This window comes from Amia ocellicauda, chromosome 14, assembly GCF_036373705.1.
Source record: "Amia ocellicauda isolate fAmiCal2 chromosome 14, fAmiCal2.hap1, whole genome shotgun sequence".
Taxonomy (NCBI): Eukaryota; Metazoa; Chordata; class Actinopteri; order Amiiformes; family Amiidae; genus Amia; species Amia ocellicauda.
The window spans coordinates 8,535,161-8,553,077 of NC_089863.1; the positions used below are offsets into that span (position 1 = coordinate 8,535,161).

The 17,917-nt window shown below is 37.9% G+C and overlaps 1 protein-coding gene across 1 annotated transcript; it reads left to right on the plus strand.

Moving 5' to 3' along the window:
- LOC136768545 (C-type lectin domain family 4 member D) lies at positions 1-10,203 on the plus strand. Its single transcript, XM_066722801.1, has 8 exons — positions 1-400; positions 1,732-1,800; positions 1,987-2,103; positions 3,990-4,094; positions 6,436-6,534; positions 7,181-7,332; positions 7,507-7,613; positions 8,173-10,203. Exons 1-8 carry the CDS (start codon positions 328-330, stop codon positions 8,342-8,344), a joined length of 894 nt encoding a protein of 297 aa, XP_066578898.1. The 5' UTR covers positions 1-327; the 3' UTR covers positions 8,345-10,203.
- Positions 10,204-17,917: the final 7,714 nt, after the last annotated feature.

A 17,917-nucleotide genomic window follows, 5' to 3' on the forward strand; every position in this document is an offset into this window, starting at 1 on the left:
CGCAACCTAACGTTTTTATTGTTCTCTGATCAGAGACAACAAATACTAATAAAACGCCATCAGGAAACTGTTTAGTTTGAGCTTAATTTAGTTTTCATAGTTACAGTTGGCCTACTTTTTCAAATGGGCTAGTATTTGTGTGTTCAAAAAGTATGTATTTAAAGCCGTAATTTGACATTACGAATTGTGGCAAAGAGAAATTGTCTGCATCACAGAACTTCCTCAAAATTGACAAGTTAATTGTGGGAACAATGTAATCTGTCAGACAAAGCTGATTTTAAAAAGTTTCTCCAGCGCGGTTGACACACAGTTCAGTGCATGCAGTAAATGGATGTCTTGTACGCCGAAGTTAATTTTTCCAATAAGAAGGGGAAAGTGCACAACCCGGGTGACACAGCAGGTAAGATGATTTGATTAAATGCACATTTCTGATTCTTGCAGACTGGGATTGGTAAACTAAGTCTCTGGGATACGTATAATATTGAATTCACTGAAGCCTTAATAACTTGTGCATTTCATTTCCATTAGTGAACTTGTTTCTTGTTTCAGTTTCTCAAAATAATCCATCAGTTTCAATCTGTCTATGCCTTTCAGGATTTTAAGAGACTTGAACTTGTCTCTTCAATTATAATGAGATCCAGTTCCTTTATACTACAGAAATATGGTACACCAGTCAGAGCAGTATTTATATTAGTTTCTGTCCTTAGACTTTTTCTGGAGCAGTAAAATCCTGTTTGAAACCTTATTTATTAATTCCTTATATCAATCAAATTAAAATGTTAGAGAAAAAGTCAGAGAAAAGCTCATAACCTATGGTGTCTTATCTAAACCAATATCTTTGTCAGCAGAATAACTGTCTGAGCTTGCTGGGTTTGGGGTGCTTATGTACTGTAGTGTGTGTGTTCAGATAGGATTATGTGTATCAATTGTGTACAATACATAAATACAGCAGCCATTACAGAGAGGGACATAATAGTCTGTTTCATTCAGTGGAGTATAGAACAGATGTGTCTTTATTATTATTATTATTATTATTATTATTATTATTATTATTATTATTATTATTATTATTATTATTATTTCTTAGCAGACGCCCCTTATCCAGGCAACTTACAGTTGAAACAACACACATTTGAAAGCATTACAAAAGTGCAGTAATACAATCAGTACAAAATACAAAAAATATACTGAACAAAAATGCAACATGCAACATTGTCAAAGAGTAACAGTTCAGGAAATCCTGGGCTGTGTGGTGACGTGGTCTGCGGATGTGAGGCCGGTTGGACATTCTGCCAAATTCTCAAAAACAATGTTTGAGGCGGCTTATGGTAGAGAAATAAACATTCAATTGTCTGGCAGCAGCTCTGGTGGACATTCCTGCAGTCAGCATGACAATCACACACTCTCTCAAAACTGGAGACATCTGTTGCACTGTGTTGTATGACACAACTGCACATTTCAGAGAGGCCTTTTATTGTCCGCAGCACAAGGTGCACCTGTGAATTGATCAAGCTGTTTAATCCGCTTCTTGATATGACACACCTGTCAGGTGGATGGATGATCTTGGCAAAGGAGAAATGCTCACTAACAGGGATGTAAACAAATCTGTGCACAACATTTTAGACAAATAAGCTTTTTGTGCATATGGAGAATGTTTTATCCAAGGCGACTGATAATATGACCCCTTTATACAGCTTTGTTTAACTTATTTGTATTGCTAATTTATTTTAGAACATGAAGTTACCTACTCTGAAGTTCAGACTGCTGGACAGAATTCCTCACAGTCACCCATAGTACCAGGTAAGAGATGTTTAAAGCTAATTTCCCTTTGGGTGCAAAATATTATCAACATTATCAGGCAAATGTTACACTTTAGAAAGAATTTAATAAATGTTGAACAATATTGCTTCTAATCGTATTTTTGTGAAATATGTACATGAATTAGTAAACTGACATTTTTTTTCCCAACTTTTACATCTCTTACAGACAATACTCCCCCTAAGACAGCTGAGGGTCAAGCTGCCTCCAGACCTTATCTGACAATATCGCTTGCAGTCCTGTGCTGTTTATTGGCAGCGATAATTATTGCACTTGCTGTATTGCGTAAGTATCGGTAAAAACCATGATGTGTGACTAAATTTGTGACTTTAAACACAGTTCTCAGAAAGCACTTCGTGCCAACTCTCCAGTTCAAAATGAAGAACTAAAGGCTGATATATTTAGAATTAATCCACAATGTTCCTTTTGAAAAAAACACAGATGTACAAATGTTTTGGTTGCAAAAATGGTTGCTCCAACACTTAAGTACTGTAATAAAGAACATTTTTAGATTATGTTGTAAATGAAAAGGAAAACACAAATGTTGACATATCCAGCATTTAGGATATATTTTAGCACCTTCGGGAATCTGTCTAATTATTTTCCATTGTTGTTTTTTGTTGTTGTTGTTGTTGTCGTTGTTCTGATTGAAGTTCTGTATAATGCAGTAGAGATTTCCTGTGGTATAATCCAACAATAGCATACACATATACATACACATATACATCATTATATATATATCATCATTTATACAATCAAATTCTAGTGCTGTTAGAACAGAAGGGAAAAATAAAATAGGCCCAGCCAGAGAGTGATTTGCGAGTGTGTGAGTGCGAGTCACACCCAAGAAATACAATGAAAAGGGCTCCACAAAACATTACAGCAACATATTTCACTGCCACGAATGAACGTGAGGCAGTGCAACAGAGAAGGACAAGAACTATAAGAAAGACAGACAATGCTAACATTAGCTTGCAGGAAAAACCCAACGCCACCACTACCACCACCAGATGTAGAAACTATCGGAGGTTGTGTAGAGCCACAGCGCTTTGCAAAGTGGAAGAAAGGGCGTCAGTGGCTAGATGTCAGAGAGGATGGTTCAGTGCGATGCTGCATGTGCCCTGAAATTCGTGATCTGGGGCCACAAACACAAAGGCTGCATTTGCACAGATGTTTCATACAGATCATATTAAAATACAGAAACCCTAATGCTGCCTAAACACAGTGAACTCTTTTGTTTCATATGTTTTGTAATGTTAAAAGTGCTAATTACAGGGTTAACTGCCATATGGTTTCTCTCTTCTTTGAAGTCATGCTTCTTCTCAGATGCTCTTAATAGAGTCGGAACTGTTCATGATGTAGCCTAGGCTAAGCAAGCCAGTTGCAAAGTTTTCATGCTGCCTATACCAGATAAAGTTTGTTTATGAAACAAGGCTAAATAAAAGGTCTAAATTAGCTGACCGCTAGCCCCCCCGCTATTGCATATTTATCCCCCCCTCTGTTTTTTTTTTTCACAAATCGCACTCCACGTGTGACTGAAATATATCACCCTACTGATGACTACTCTCATGCTAACTTTGGAGGTTTTGCAGAAGTCAAAACCAAAAGCCACAGCTCTGTGAGCTTCTTTAAAGATCCATTTTATTTTTATATTTAGTGTCATTAATGTTGCCACACATGGTACAGATCTACTCAGCACCTGAATTTTCTGCTATCAGTATCAAACCACTTCATCAGCAAATATTTATACATTAATACAATTTAAATTAATTCATAAGCATGAGAATTAGAATGTCAATTGCCTAATTCACATCTATGAGTTCTCTTCATTTACTTAAGGAAAAAGACAAACTAATAAACTCAATATTTCACTAATTCAAGGTAAGAAACATTGCAATACTATGCAGTGATTTAAAAAGAAACGCAGTTCATTTTACGTGATGCTCAGTCTAAATATTCGTTCCAGGATGCATGTTTCTATTGATTGTTTTAGTATTAAGTCCTGGACAAAATCAAAAATTAAATACACCCAATAAACAAAGACAAAAAACTAAACTAAATAAACACTGTGTTGCATTTATAGTTTGCATGTGGTGGGTGGGTCAATGTTTAGAACAGTTTTATGGAAACTTAAACCTTTTCATTTTCATTTTATATTAATATTTTAACAGCTAATAGAAGTGCAGATGAATGGAGGAAACACAGTGTGTCTTGCAACACATCTCTAAATGAAGAGAAACAAAATGTGAAGACATGCACTGAGAATCTACAAAATGGTAAACCCCCCATGGCCCCTGGGAGAAAACTACATTTGTTCTATATAAACTGCAGTTTAAATTCAATGTCCAGAGGAGTGAAAGAAAGAATTGTGAAGATGCTGTAATGTAAGGAGTTTATGCCTATTATACTGCACGTGTAACCTGGGTGTGAATTGCAACTGGGGATGGTGGGGATTTTCCCGCTTCTGCGTTTTCTAGACTAACTGTCAGCTCGTTATATTTTATCCCTGGTGGGGACACAGTATATCCCCACTTCTGATTTGCTTTTGTACATTCAGTCTCAGAATTTAATAAACGATTTTCCAAATCTTACATACAACTCGTACAGTAAAATATAAATAATCTTCTTTACTGTCTTTGTCACTGATTCCCTTTTCTTTTTTGCTGTGCTGTGACCCGCGCGTCACTCTATTGCCCTGTGCATCGCGTCCTCATTGGCTGTCATTTTAAAACTGCCTTCTCACCCAAACTCTCCGTTCACGTCACACTACATTTATCAAATTATGAACGCCCCAAATTTGAATAATAAAAATTGGCTGTTGAAGTCTTTAGAGATGTCAGCAACTTGTTAATGACCATCACTGTATACATCATCGTTTATACCAATGTTTCCCAAACCGGTCCTGGGGGCCCCCTACCCTACTGGTTTTTGTTCCAACCGAGCTCTTAATTACTTAATTGAACCTTAATTGAAGTAACAATCTGCTTAGATTTTACTTTTTAAATTGTGTATGAAAATAGTTGTTTCTTCAATACGTTTTTTAATATAATTCTATACTTAACTTAAAAACCCTACTGTTTAAAATAATTAAAAGTCTCTGATTTAGGAAATTATTAGTTCAATTAAGGGTTCAATTAAGTAATTGAGAGCTCGGTTGGAACAAAAACCAGCAGGGTAGGGGGTCCCCCAGGACCGGTTTGGGAACCACTGGTTTATACGATCGAATTCTTGTGCTGCCGGAGCAGAAGGGAAAAATAAAATAGGCCCAGCCAGAGAGTGATTTGCGAGTGTGTGAGTGTGAGTCACACCCAAGAAATACAATGAAAAGGGCTCCACAAAACATTACAGCAACATATTTCACTGCCACGAATGAACGTGAGGCAGTGCAACAGAGAAGGACAAGAACTGTAAGAAAGACAGACAATGCTAACACTAGCTTGCAGGAAAAACCCAATGCCACCACTAACACCACCAGATGTAGGAACTATCGGAGGTTGTGTAGAGCCACAGCGCTTTGCAAAGTGGAAGAAAGGGCGTCAGTGGCTAGATGTCAGAGAGGATGGTTCAGTGCGATGCTGCATGTGCCCTGAAATTCGTGATCCGGGGCCACAAACACAAAAGCTGCATTTGCACAGATGTTTCATACAGATCATATTAAAATACAGAAACCCTAATGCTGCCTGAACACAATGAACTCTTTTGTTTCATATGTTTTGTAATGTTAAAAGTGCTAATTACATGGTTAACTGCCAGATGGTTTCTCTCTTCTTTGAAGTCATGCTTCTTCTCAGATGCTCTTAATAGAGTCGGAACTGTTCATGATGTAGCCTAGGCTAAGCAAGCCAGTTGCAAAGTTTTCATGCTGCCTATACCAGATAAAGTTTGTTTATGAAACAAGGCTAAATAAAAGGTCTAAATTAGCTGACCGCTAGCCCCCCCGCTATTGCATATTTATCCCCCCCTCTGTTTTTTTTTTTCACAAATCGCACTCCACGTGTGACTGACATATATCACCCTACTGATCATGCTAACTTTGGAGGTTTTTGCAGAAGTCAAAACCAAAAGCCTCAGCTCTGTGAGCTTCTTTAAATATCCATTTTATTTTGATGTTTAGTGTCATTAATGTTGCCACACATTGTACAGATCTACTCAGCACCTGAATTTTCTGCTATCAGTATCAAACCACTTCATCAGCAAATATTTATACATTAATACAATTTAAATTTACTTTATAAGCATGAGAATTAGAATGTCAATTGCCTAATTCACATCTATGAGTTCTCTTGATTTACTTAAGGAAAAAGACAAACTAATAAACTCAATATTTCACTAATTCAAGGTAAGAAACATTGCAAAATACACTATGAAAAATGCAGTGCATTTGACATGTTGCTCAGCCCCAGTATAAGTATTCATTCTAGAATGCATGTTTCTGTTGATTGTTTTAGTATTAAGTCCTGGACAAAATCTAAACTTGTATACACCCAATAAACAAAGACAAAAAACTAAACTAAATTAACACTGTGTTGTATTTATATTTTGGGTGGGGCAATGTTTAGAACAGTTTTATGGAGACTTAAACCTTTTCATTTTCATTTCATATTGATATTTTAACAGCTAATAGAAGTGCAGATGAATGGAGGAAACACAGTGTGTCTTGCAACACATCTCTAAATGAAGAGAAACAAAAGGTGAAGACATGCACTGAGAAACATGGTAAGCCCTGTGGCCCCTGGGAGAAAACTACATTCGTGCTATTTGAGATGCAGTTTAAATTCAATGTCCAGAGGAGGGAAAAAATTTGAAGATGCAGTACTGTAAAGTGTTTATGCCTATTATACAACATGTGTAACCAAAATATATAACCTTTTCAGTTTTTCTCTTTTCACGCCTCTCCACCTACCTCTCTAGATTGAACTAATGAATTGAAATGTATTTAATTACAACCCTGACTAGGTTATTAACATGGTTTCATGTTTGAATTATTTACAAGCTTTTACAGAAGATCTGCAGATGCTTCACTAAATGCCCCAGCAGGATTTGTTTTTCTAAAGCCATGCTAGTTTTGGAGAAGTGTAAATACTTCTGCATGATTTCAAACAAAAGGCCACAGCTTTGTGAGCTGCTTAAACAATCAATTTTAATTTGATGTTTAGTGTCATTAATGTTGCCACACAGTACAGATCTTCCAATCACTTGAATCTTCTGACATATGTATGATTTATCACCAAATATTTATACATGAAAACAATTTAAATATACTTAAATATACTTAATAAGAATGAGAATTAGACAAGATCAGCTGCCTAATTCACATCTATGAGTTACCTTGACATTCACCTCTCTGTCTCTGAAACTGCAGGAATTACTGGATATTTCTGTCAGAAGCCTTGGATGCCATTTCATAACAGATGTTACTTCTTCTCAACTGATGAGATGAACTGGACCAGCAGTCGTGATAACTGTTTATCAATGCAAGGACACCTTGTCATCATAGAGACTGCAGAGGAGCAGGTACTACCTAATCTTTTTATCACTCTTTTTGTAGTAGATGATACCTTTCACTGATTTTTTGTATTTACTGAGTTCTAGATAAGGAATTGCAATTCGTACGTTACATAAACATGTTTATTTATTTATTGTATTCGTGTTTTTTAAGTCTAGTTTTGTTTATCTCTTTGTATTTAGACATGTATTGAACACCATGTATTTAGACCCAGTTGGATTGGACTCACGGATCTGAAGAAGAAAGGAGACTGGCGCTGGGTAGATGATAAGGCTTTAGGCAAACTGAAGTAAGAACTACGATTATTAAGAATTCAGAATCTTTCTTGTTGATTTAAAAAACTGTCAATATTTACATTTATTCTAGATGCAATTCCAATTTCAGCAAAATCTACAATAATTAACCAAATTAAAATGCCTTTTTTGCCTGGCATACTTTATATTCTCACATGCATGAATAAATCTATGTATAGACATTAATGTGATGAAGTGGATGGTCCTGAGGGAAACTATGTCTCTTCATCAGTACACAGTGATGTGTTTTATTTAAATATTGTATTTGTCTTATCAAACAAATATAACTTTTCAGTTAAATTTAAAAATAAAATGACATTATGATAAGATAGTTTCACAGGTAGTGTGTGCAGTTTGGGACAAACTTCCCTGCCTGGTTGTTGAATCTGACTCCTTGGGATCATATAACATTGACTGGATGTTATTCTCAAATCATTAAGTTACTCACTACCAAATATGCATGATGGGTTAAATGGCCTCTTGCGTGTAAATGTTGTGTTCTTATACTCTCATTACAATTTTAATGCATAGTAATACTATTTATTTTCTTTTCAGCTACTGGAGTGAAAATCAGCCTGATAACTATGATAAGTATCCTGATACTTCTGAGGTGGAGCACTGTGCAATGATGAAAGGAAAAGATGATTCATATAAATGGAATGATGCATTGTGTTCACACAAAAGGGGGAGGGTGTGTGAGAAGGAAGCTGAGAAGCTGGAGACATAGATTCATTAAAGGAGAATGAAACACCTGTACCCAGGGCCCTAGAGTAACTATTACAGCACTCATAGCTGCATTGTTATATTGTTTATTTCTAGACATCTCTTTAATATGAATAAAGATTAGATGTTGTACATAGTCTATATGCAGACAGTTTAGGATTGTAATGATCACCCGGTGAAGATGTCAGTGATGTACAGCAGCGTGCATCACGTGGCTGTGTGAGTGGCAGGGCACTGTGTAATCGATTAATTCAACCTGCATTGTGGTTAAATGTGGATTCTCGTCATGTGTAAGTTTTTGTCAGGTGGTTAAGGCTACATTTGATATGCATGTTTCCTAAATGTACAGTTTTCTAACATGTCTGGCTCTGTGCTGGTGGTGCAAATTTACAGCTTTTGGCTATAATAAAATAAAATAAAATAAAATAAACTGTCACTCCCAGTCAAAAGTTTTAGAACACCCCCATTTTTCCAGTTTTTATTTAAATTTAAACAGTTCAAGTCCAGTGAATAACCTGAAATGGTACAAAGGTAAGCAGTAATCTGCCAAAAGTTTAGATTACCAAAAACTGCAAAATAATGTACATTTCAGAGTTATACACTGTGTAACTATTATTATTATTATTATTATTAGTAGTATTATTATTTCTTGGCAGACGCCCTTATCCAGGGCGACTTACAACATAAGTGCAAACAAAGTGCAAAAATACAGTTAAGTACAGGGCATCAATCATTACAAATTCAAATTTAGCTAAAACAGCAATTCAAAATAATAATTTCAAATTTACAATTTACACATACATAGGGTCACAGACAAGGGCTACGGGAAAGGGAGCAAGGAGGAAAACAATCAAGAACGCGAGAAGCATAATAAGAACTGTGAAGTGCTATCTAGCAGGGATAGAGGACTAATATTACAAGTACTGTCGGAAAAGATTCGTCTTGAATAAGCGCCGGAATGAGGTAAATGGGTATAAAAAACATCAGAGAATGCCATTAGAAAGCTGAGAGTCACTTGACAAACAACACAACAGTGAAGAGTACACATGGGATTAAAGCGAAGCACACTGATTGGTGCCCTTTTAAGGGGTTTGTCAGGTTAAGGGGTTACATTTAATTAAACAAAATTATTCCATGGTTTATTTTTGTATCTCCAATTGTTTATTTGTTCTATGCTTTAATTTCAGAGTACATCGAGACATTCAACTGCATACATTTCAATAAAAACTGGAAAAATGTAAGTGTTCTAAAACCGGTAGTGTATGTAGTGATGGAAGCAATCATTTCCGGCATATACTGCTTTACAACAAACTTCCATTTTCCTCTGCTCCTGCTCCTTTCCTACATTGAAAATAATACTTTGTTGGAACATCTGCTTTGGTACCTGGCTCTGATGAGAGCTACTTGCACTTAAATTTATTTTAGATCAGTTAGATTCTCCTGTCTGTCATGTCTTTGACAGCGTGCTCATCACTATTGATGTGTAGTGCGTCCGCACTGAGAAAGATGACCAAATGAAGTACACAAAGGATACCCAGATGAAATCCTAAATTCTGCCAAAAATTTAAGTTTGCAATGATATACACTTTGTGCATTCAATATGTCCTGTCTTGCACCAGGCAGAGGAAGACTAGGAGCTACAGTGGCTCTCAAAAGTATTCACCCCCCTTGGACTTTTCCACATTTCATTGTGAACACAAATCGGAATGGATTTAATCTGGAGTTTTTGTTGATACACAGAAAATGTCCATAATGTCAAATTGAAAAATATAAATCTGCAAATTATTCTAAATTAATTACAAATCCAAAACAGAAAATAATTGAATGCATAAGTAATTACCTCCTTTGCTATGACACACCTTGTTGAGCTGTGGTGAAAACAAATGTCTTTTCAACTAATTACATGACTTTTATGGAGTCCACCTGTGCAGTTAAGGTGTGTCATATGATTTCAGGTTAAATACACCTGTCTCTGGGAGGTCCCACATTTGGTTAGTACAATTCCTAACAAAACCTACATCATGAAGATGAAGGAACATTCAAAGCAAATCCAGAATAAGGTTCTTCAAAAGCACCAGTCAGGTAGGATATAAGAACATTTCCACTGAATATCCCCCAGAGCAGTGTAAAGTCCATTATTAAGAAATCTGTGAATCTGCCTAGATCAGGCCGTCCTCAAAAACCAAGTATCGGTGTTGATCAATGGAAAATCTCCAGATTAAATCCATTTCGATGTTGTTACACAATGAAATGTAGGAAAAGTCCAAGGGGGTGAATACTTTTGAAAGCCACTGTATCATGGCTGAAAAACCTTTTCTAATATGGCAGACATCCAACAATTCAAAGGCTAAATTGGCCAGTACATCAAGATTACATTAACACATTGAAGACAACAAATTTCAACCTGAATAATTCCACTTGGTCTCCTGTGTGAAAAGTAGGTGAATTGAAAGCTAATGCATAGAGCTTTTTCCAATACAGTAACAGTAAATGCATCAATAAAGGAGGAAGTGAAACAGCTAAAGGCTAAAAATGGAAGCATCTTGTTTCCATTCTGAATTCTGAAATAAATCAATAAAATGCAAACTCAACATTAAATAAGTGCATTAATACAAATTCAAGTGAAAAGAAAACCAACAACAACCGAGTTCAAAACAATCTAGTGCAGTCAAATTAGACGGAAAATGCATTAGACAAATCAAAAAATAAAAATTATTAAAAGAAAACATTTAAAAGAAAAACAGCCAATGCACCAGAGAAAAATCAGAATCACCAAAACCATAAATTAATTAAAAGTGCAATACATTAAAATCAATTAAGAAACATCTTAAAAAAAAAAAATCACCATCAGTAAAGAATAAAAGCACTCCAGGTCGTATCCCATCATGGGATTTTAAGCTCTCCCTGATCTTGAATTTTCTATTTATAAAGCCTGCCTATATACAATTACAATTACACACACACCCCATTATGACCACTGACAGGTGAAGTGAATAACACTGATAATCTTATTATCATGGCACCTGTCAGTGGGTGGGATATATTGGGCAGCAAGTGAACATTTTGCCCACAAAGTTGATGCGTTAGAAGCAGGAAAAATGGGCAAGCATAAGGATCTGAGTGACTTTGACAAGGGCCAGATTGTGATGGCTAGACAACTGGGTCAGAGCATCTCCAAAACTGCAGCTCTTGTGGGGTGTTCCCAGTCTGCAGTGGTCAGTACCTATCAGAAGTGGTCCAAGGAAGGAAAAGCGCTGAACCGGCGACAGGGTCATGGGTGGCCAAGGCTCATTGATGCACGTGGGGAGCGAAGGCTGGCCCGTGTGGTCCGATCCAACAGATGAGCTACTGTAGCTCAAATTGCTGAAAAAGTGAATGATGATTCTGATAGAAAGGTGTCAGAACACACAGTGCATCGCAGTTTGTTGCGTATGGGGCTGCGTAGCCGCAGACCAGTCAGGGTGCCCATGCTGACCCCTGTCCACTGCCAAAAGCGCCTACAATGGACACGTGAGCATCAGAACTGGACCACGGAGCAATGGAAGAAGGTGGCCTGGTCTGATGAATCACGAGTTCAAGGTGTTGACTTGGCCGAAACTTACAGGACTTAAAGGATCTGCTGCTAACATCTTGGTGCCAGATACCACAGCACACCTTCAGAGGTCTAGTGGAGTCCATGCCTCGATGGGTCAGGGCTGTTTTGGCAGCAAAAGGGGGACCTACACAATAGACAAGTGGTCATAATGTTATGGCCGATTAGTGTAAATACTCTCTTCCCCAACCCCCGGACCTGCAGTTTATGCTGTAATATAGTGGACAATCCTGACTTTGTAATACATTAGTCAGGTGTGAAAGATGTAGAATTATGTTGATTGCTGAAACACGATTTTCTACACATAGGCTATTCATTATTTTGGTTACATCTGCCCAATGATAATAAGGGCAAAAAAGGGAAGTCAACTTCGAAGTCCCCTTCAATTTATTGAAGGAAGGAGAGACCGTAGTGCAGTATTACAGGTCATTACAAAAGTTAAAAATAAAATTACAAGATCTTTGCTACATAACATCTGATCTATACGCAGTTGGAGGTTTTAAAACGTGAAGGCAGCGTCACTGGAGTTTTGCACACTTCGTTCAGCCCATGAAACAAAAACCAAAGATGCACACACCAACCAAAAATACCAACTGAAATCACCAATACAACCAACTTCAGAAAGAAACAAACCGACTGTAAAACTTGGTAAAGAGGGCTGTGACAGGGACTGTTCATTTATCCAAGAGCTGTAATTTCTACCACCAAAACTACTACACGTTTTAGAAGGCAGGCAGTAAGGACCTTGGACTCGGTTGTCAAAAACCGGTGCAACCACTTACCCAGTCGCACCAGCTACATTTCATTAGCAGATAGGAGGGGATAGATTTATATCCGGCTGGCAGAACCACTGAAAATGCACTACTACGCCACCTAGTGTTTCGATTGAGCACTAGGACTCAAACCTCCAATACGAACAGAAAAAGGAAAAATATTTTGTTACCTGGGGTCCACAGCATAGATCTGCAACACAGAATCAAGTGGGGGGCACAGTTATTTTATGCAAAACGTTCTCGGTTTAAAATACAAGTATTTATAAAACAAGTATTAAAAACTGTCCAAGAATTAAAAGCCAAGCAAAACAAGTTTAAAGCCACAACACGGTCCAAAAGAAATACATTCTCTGCAGCAAGAATAAAAAAAGATTGTCCAGTCCTCTGCTGGAGCGATGTCTGTAAAGTCGGCTTGTATCCCCGATATAGGTGCGATCTACCAGCTCAGTCCACAAAGTACCTCCATGGAAAGCTTGTTGTACTCCCCACTTCTCTTCGGTCGTGCTCTCCTTCCCTTTGTATTGGACAAGCCCTTTGAAAAGGCTACAGCAGCTGTCGGTAATCTCGCTATTAAAAGACGTGAGAAGGCTTGGAAAGGAATGCGGTAGTTAATACCAATAGCAAGGTAATCAATCCATAAACAAACTCGTGCAAAACCAAAAAGGCATAAGTGTATAGATCACAAACTCACGTGTCGAAAATGAAGGAAATCAAACGTGTTAAATATATATAAACAAATACATGTAATAAATATATATAAAGCCAAAAACAAAACAAACAAACAAACAAAAAAATCAATAAAAACAAGCTAATTAAGTACCAATGTCCCACGGGTGACACAGATTTGCACCTGACAGCTCTCGTCTTCCTCCTCTGATCGGCTCAGCAAGTTTCTAACTTTCCTCGGAATTCAATCCTGATCACATTGCAAACCCAGGTCTCTGGATCAAAGCCTTGATCTGTCACTGGTTGATCCTGATGCTAATAATGCTTAGTAGCGCACAAAAGCACTTTGCTGCATTGATGCGCAGCTGCAATGGACAGGCAACCATTTCAAAGCGCTTCACTTTGCGTAAGATCTTATGTTTTGGTTTTATGCTATTTTTATAACTGGTTATTTAGGTTTTATAATTGTATAAGTCTGTTTGGACCAGTTTATACAGTGTATTGCGATTGTTTAGAAAAAATAAGAAAAAACTTTTCAGTTTTATCCAAGTCTTTATTTTTCGTCACACCGTCGTTTGGAGCATTATGCGGTGCTGCAGTTGTACGAAATGTCGGCGGTTCTGTTTAATACAGAAAACTATCACAGCTGTGACTAGGGTTGCCACCTTTGATTTGTGAAAAACCAGGACACTCGGACAAAAAAAAAAAAAAAAAACATTGGGGGTGGGGGCGGATCAAACCATATTTGCAAATATACTATGTTAACAGTTGTAGGACTCCCATTGCCTCTCTTACCTATATTTGTCCTGACGCAGACGCACTCACTCTGAACTCCTTTGTCTGCTGCTGTCCTTTTCTACATTTAAATACAGATATTTTACTTTAATGTGTAAACACATACTAATTATAATCTATTATAAAATCTAATCATATGTACAAAGGTATACTCCCTTTAGCAATGAAAACATGATTAGATGTATTATAATAGATTATAAACAACTTTTTAACTTAATGGATGTGGGCAACCCAACACTGAAATTTCTCACCTCTTTTTCCATGTGTATTTCTCATCCCTTTTTGCATAGGCGTTACTGACGGGGACAGACAAAACAAAGGATACCACTTTGAGCAATTCAGTCGCTGCTTTCTCCTTCTTGAAAAAAAAAAAGCCCATTTCTTGTCTGGTGCCAGTTGTTCTGAGATGCTTTCAAATACATCGTTCAGTACAGTGTAGTCCTGATAGTTTGTATTCGTCAATGCCCAGAGCTAATTTGTCGACCAATCGCTCGAGTGTGTCCCATTCCTTGGGACCTCTCATTCGCAGACACCTAGCGTTACACATAACTGGATCATCAAAATCAAAGTTAGCCTCTAGGTATAGAACAGCCTTTTCAAAGAAGCTGTCGGCCAGTGTTGCGAACTCCGTTTGTTCTACTGCACTTGTTTTTTTTTACTGCCATAAAATCTGTCTGCACGACGTGAGATTAATTGGCTGCGCAATCGGCTAATTACTCTGTGAACATCCAGTAGAGTAGCACTCTCACTTTCCACCTTCTGAATTGCGTTGTCAAATTCCTGCTTGACGCTGTGCATGAGCAACAGGAAACATTCAGACACTGTCGCATCATCTTCATCACTGCTGTCGGCAGCATCAGCACCACTTCTGAACATAACCTTCCAGATAATGTCAGGACAATCCTTCTTTCCCAATGACAGAAAATAACACTTCAGGGCAGGCCAGCACTCCAAGATCCGCTGAACTGCAGGCAATAGAGATAACCAACGGGTTGGTACATGCGTCAGTATCTCTTTGTACTGTATTGAAGTGAACTCGCAAAACTCTTTCAGAGATTCTGCTTTTTTGGCTGAGCGTGAGAGCTCGCTGTAGATTTTTAGGACAATGGATTCAACATCATAACCTGCAGCGCTTTTTTCAGGGTGTTGTGGATCAAGTGGCATTTGCAGTTGCCCTTTACCATGTGTGGACTGACTTCTTTCAGTTTTTGAAACACAGAATTATGTTTGCCAAAATGTACAGATGCATTGTCAGCACCATATGCACTAATCTGGCTGACACACAGGCCACTTGTTTCTGTGATATCCACCATTTGTTCATAGATAGCTCTGCTGGTTTCATGGGGGTCTTCGTAAAATTCCAAAAGCCCATATTTAACACCCTCGTCTTTGTGGACACATTGGACTGGAGTTTGATGCGTCAGAACAGACAGACAAATGTGGGGTATGTTTCAGTTCAGTAGTTAAACGCTCCTGGCTGTAAGGCGCTAGGACATTTTGAACTAAAGCTTCGCTTTTTGTTCTTCCACATGACATTTATGTGGCAATCCTCGAATCATGAAAGATTTTCGCACTTACTTTATTGCCACAATCCATAGATAAGTAGCTGTGGCCGTGAAGCACTCCGTGGTTTGCACTGGTAAGCTCCGCACTGCTATCCTGTCTTCCTCTGGTGAACATTGCAATGGCTAGATTTTTGTGTTTGCTTAATACAAAACTCTGGTGCTTCTTTGTTTTACCATGATTTTCCAGCGCTGTTTTCCCTTCATATTTAACTGAAATTTTGGCGGGACACAAAACACAGGTGGCGGAGAACGGGTCTCATTGGGTGGGCCTTACCCAATCAGAAAAGTTGTCTCTTTTGTTGTACGTTGTTAAACGTTTTTTCTTTGACGCTGCTGGCTCGTCTGATTTTGTTTTGTCGTCTTCCTCGTCAGTCTCTCCCCCCATTTCATAAAATCGACAAAATAAATAGAAAGTTTTTAAAATGCTAGCTATCAACTGGACTTACAACTTCACATGGTGGGATTGTGGATGTGGATGAGCGCGGCAGACCAAGTACTAGACGTCACGTAAGCTTTCTTATTTCTGCTGCCAATCAAATAAAAGAATACACATGGCCAACCTTCGCTGTGTTTTACCCGTTTACAAGATATATCCAGGAAGACAACAGAATAGCAGTAGAAGGAAACCAAACAATATTGATTTATTATTTCTTTGAAACTATGAAATTCTAATTTCGATGTACATTTTAACAAAAAAGGGACAGTTTGTGTCCCGGGAAGGAATATTATTTTTCCGGGACATTCGCTCAAAAAAGAGAACAATCCCGGGAAAACTGGGACGAGTGGCAACCCTAGCTGTGACCAGTAGTACATATTGCATATTTCTGTTGCAGCTGCTGAATAGTATATGATCTCTGGTTTATTCTTGATTGCAATTTTCGGGAAAACACAAAAGGAAACAAAAATTCCTTACCATATTGTTCTTTACGGATCCTCTTCTGAGTGGCAAAGTGAACTCTTCATGAGAGCACTGTGGGGAAATTACAATGAGGAAAACAATTCCCCTTTTTATTACTTTAACCCCTGTTTCATATCATTTTCCCCCACGTTCCCCCCCCCATGCAATTTTCCCCCCAATCTGGCAACCCTGCTCCCACAATGCACCGTTTCGTAACACGAATGTTCCCATGTAAATTAGGCAGAGTTGACTATCTTATTTAAATAGAGGATATTTAGCGCCCCCTACTGAAAAGGTCACAGTGAGCTCAGTGTGATGTCTTTATAGCTAATTTCGGGCAGTTTCTATCTATGATAGTACAGGGATTGAAGTTCTCCGTTGCTACGACTGATTTCCAGGGTTCCCGCGGGTCCTTAAAATGTCTTCAATTCAGTTTTCATAATTTTAAGGCCGTAAAAAGTCTTACATTTCTCAAATAGTGTAAAAAATGTCTTAATGTTTGTTTGTAGAGGTCTTAAATTTAGGAATAGACAGCAGACGAGGTAGATTCACACTGCTGGGGGTCTGATCACAGTACGGAGTGCAGCGACAGCAGGTCCTCTCTCCACTCTTAGTGCTCTGTATCACTCCGCTCCAGCGCCACTCCGGGTTTTCCATTCCCTGCTCCGTGTTCACTCCATTATACAACTCTAAAGTTATTTTATTTGTTATTTCTTATATCACGAACGTCAACACAAAATCTATAATACTATACTACTAAACTACTTTGGGTAAAATGTCATGCTTTATTGAAACAATGCGAACAAACAAGGTTCACGTCATTAAGGAAAATATAGGATGTAAAAGAGAAGTAAGAATATGTGAAAAGGTATAGACAGATTTTTGGAGATCCCTCGCAACATTTTGTATTCTTCTATATGTTGTACACAGTTGTATACTTACATTTTATTAAATAATTGGAATGTATGTATTTATTTATTATTATTATTATTGGAAACTTAAGCTTCTTTTCTTTGACAATTTTACTTGAGCATGGAGATTGGCCACCAGTGAGTACACGGGTCCACTTAAACTGGTATACACAGTAGGTTTACACACACATAAACATACACAGTGTGTGTGTGTGTGTGTGTGTATTTTGAACGACAGTGTATATATATGGGTGGTGTCCAACTGGACTGATTCTGGATTGTAGAGGTGGGCCACCTGGACCAAAAATGCCAGGGATGATTTTTTGTCCCAGTCCAGCCCTGACTACAGTCACACAAACTCATTATCTATAATGAAA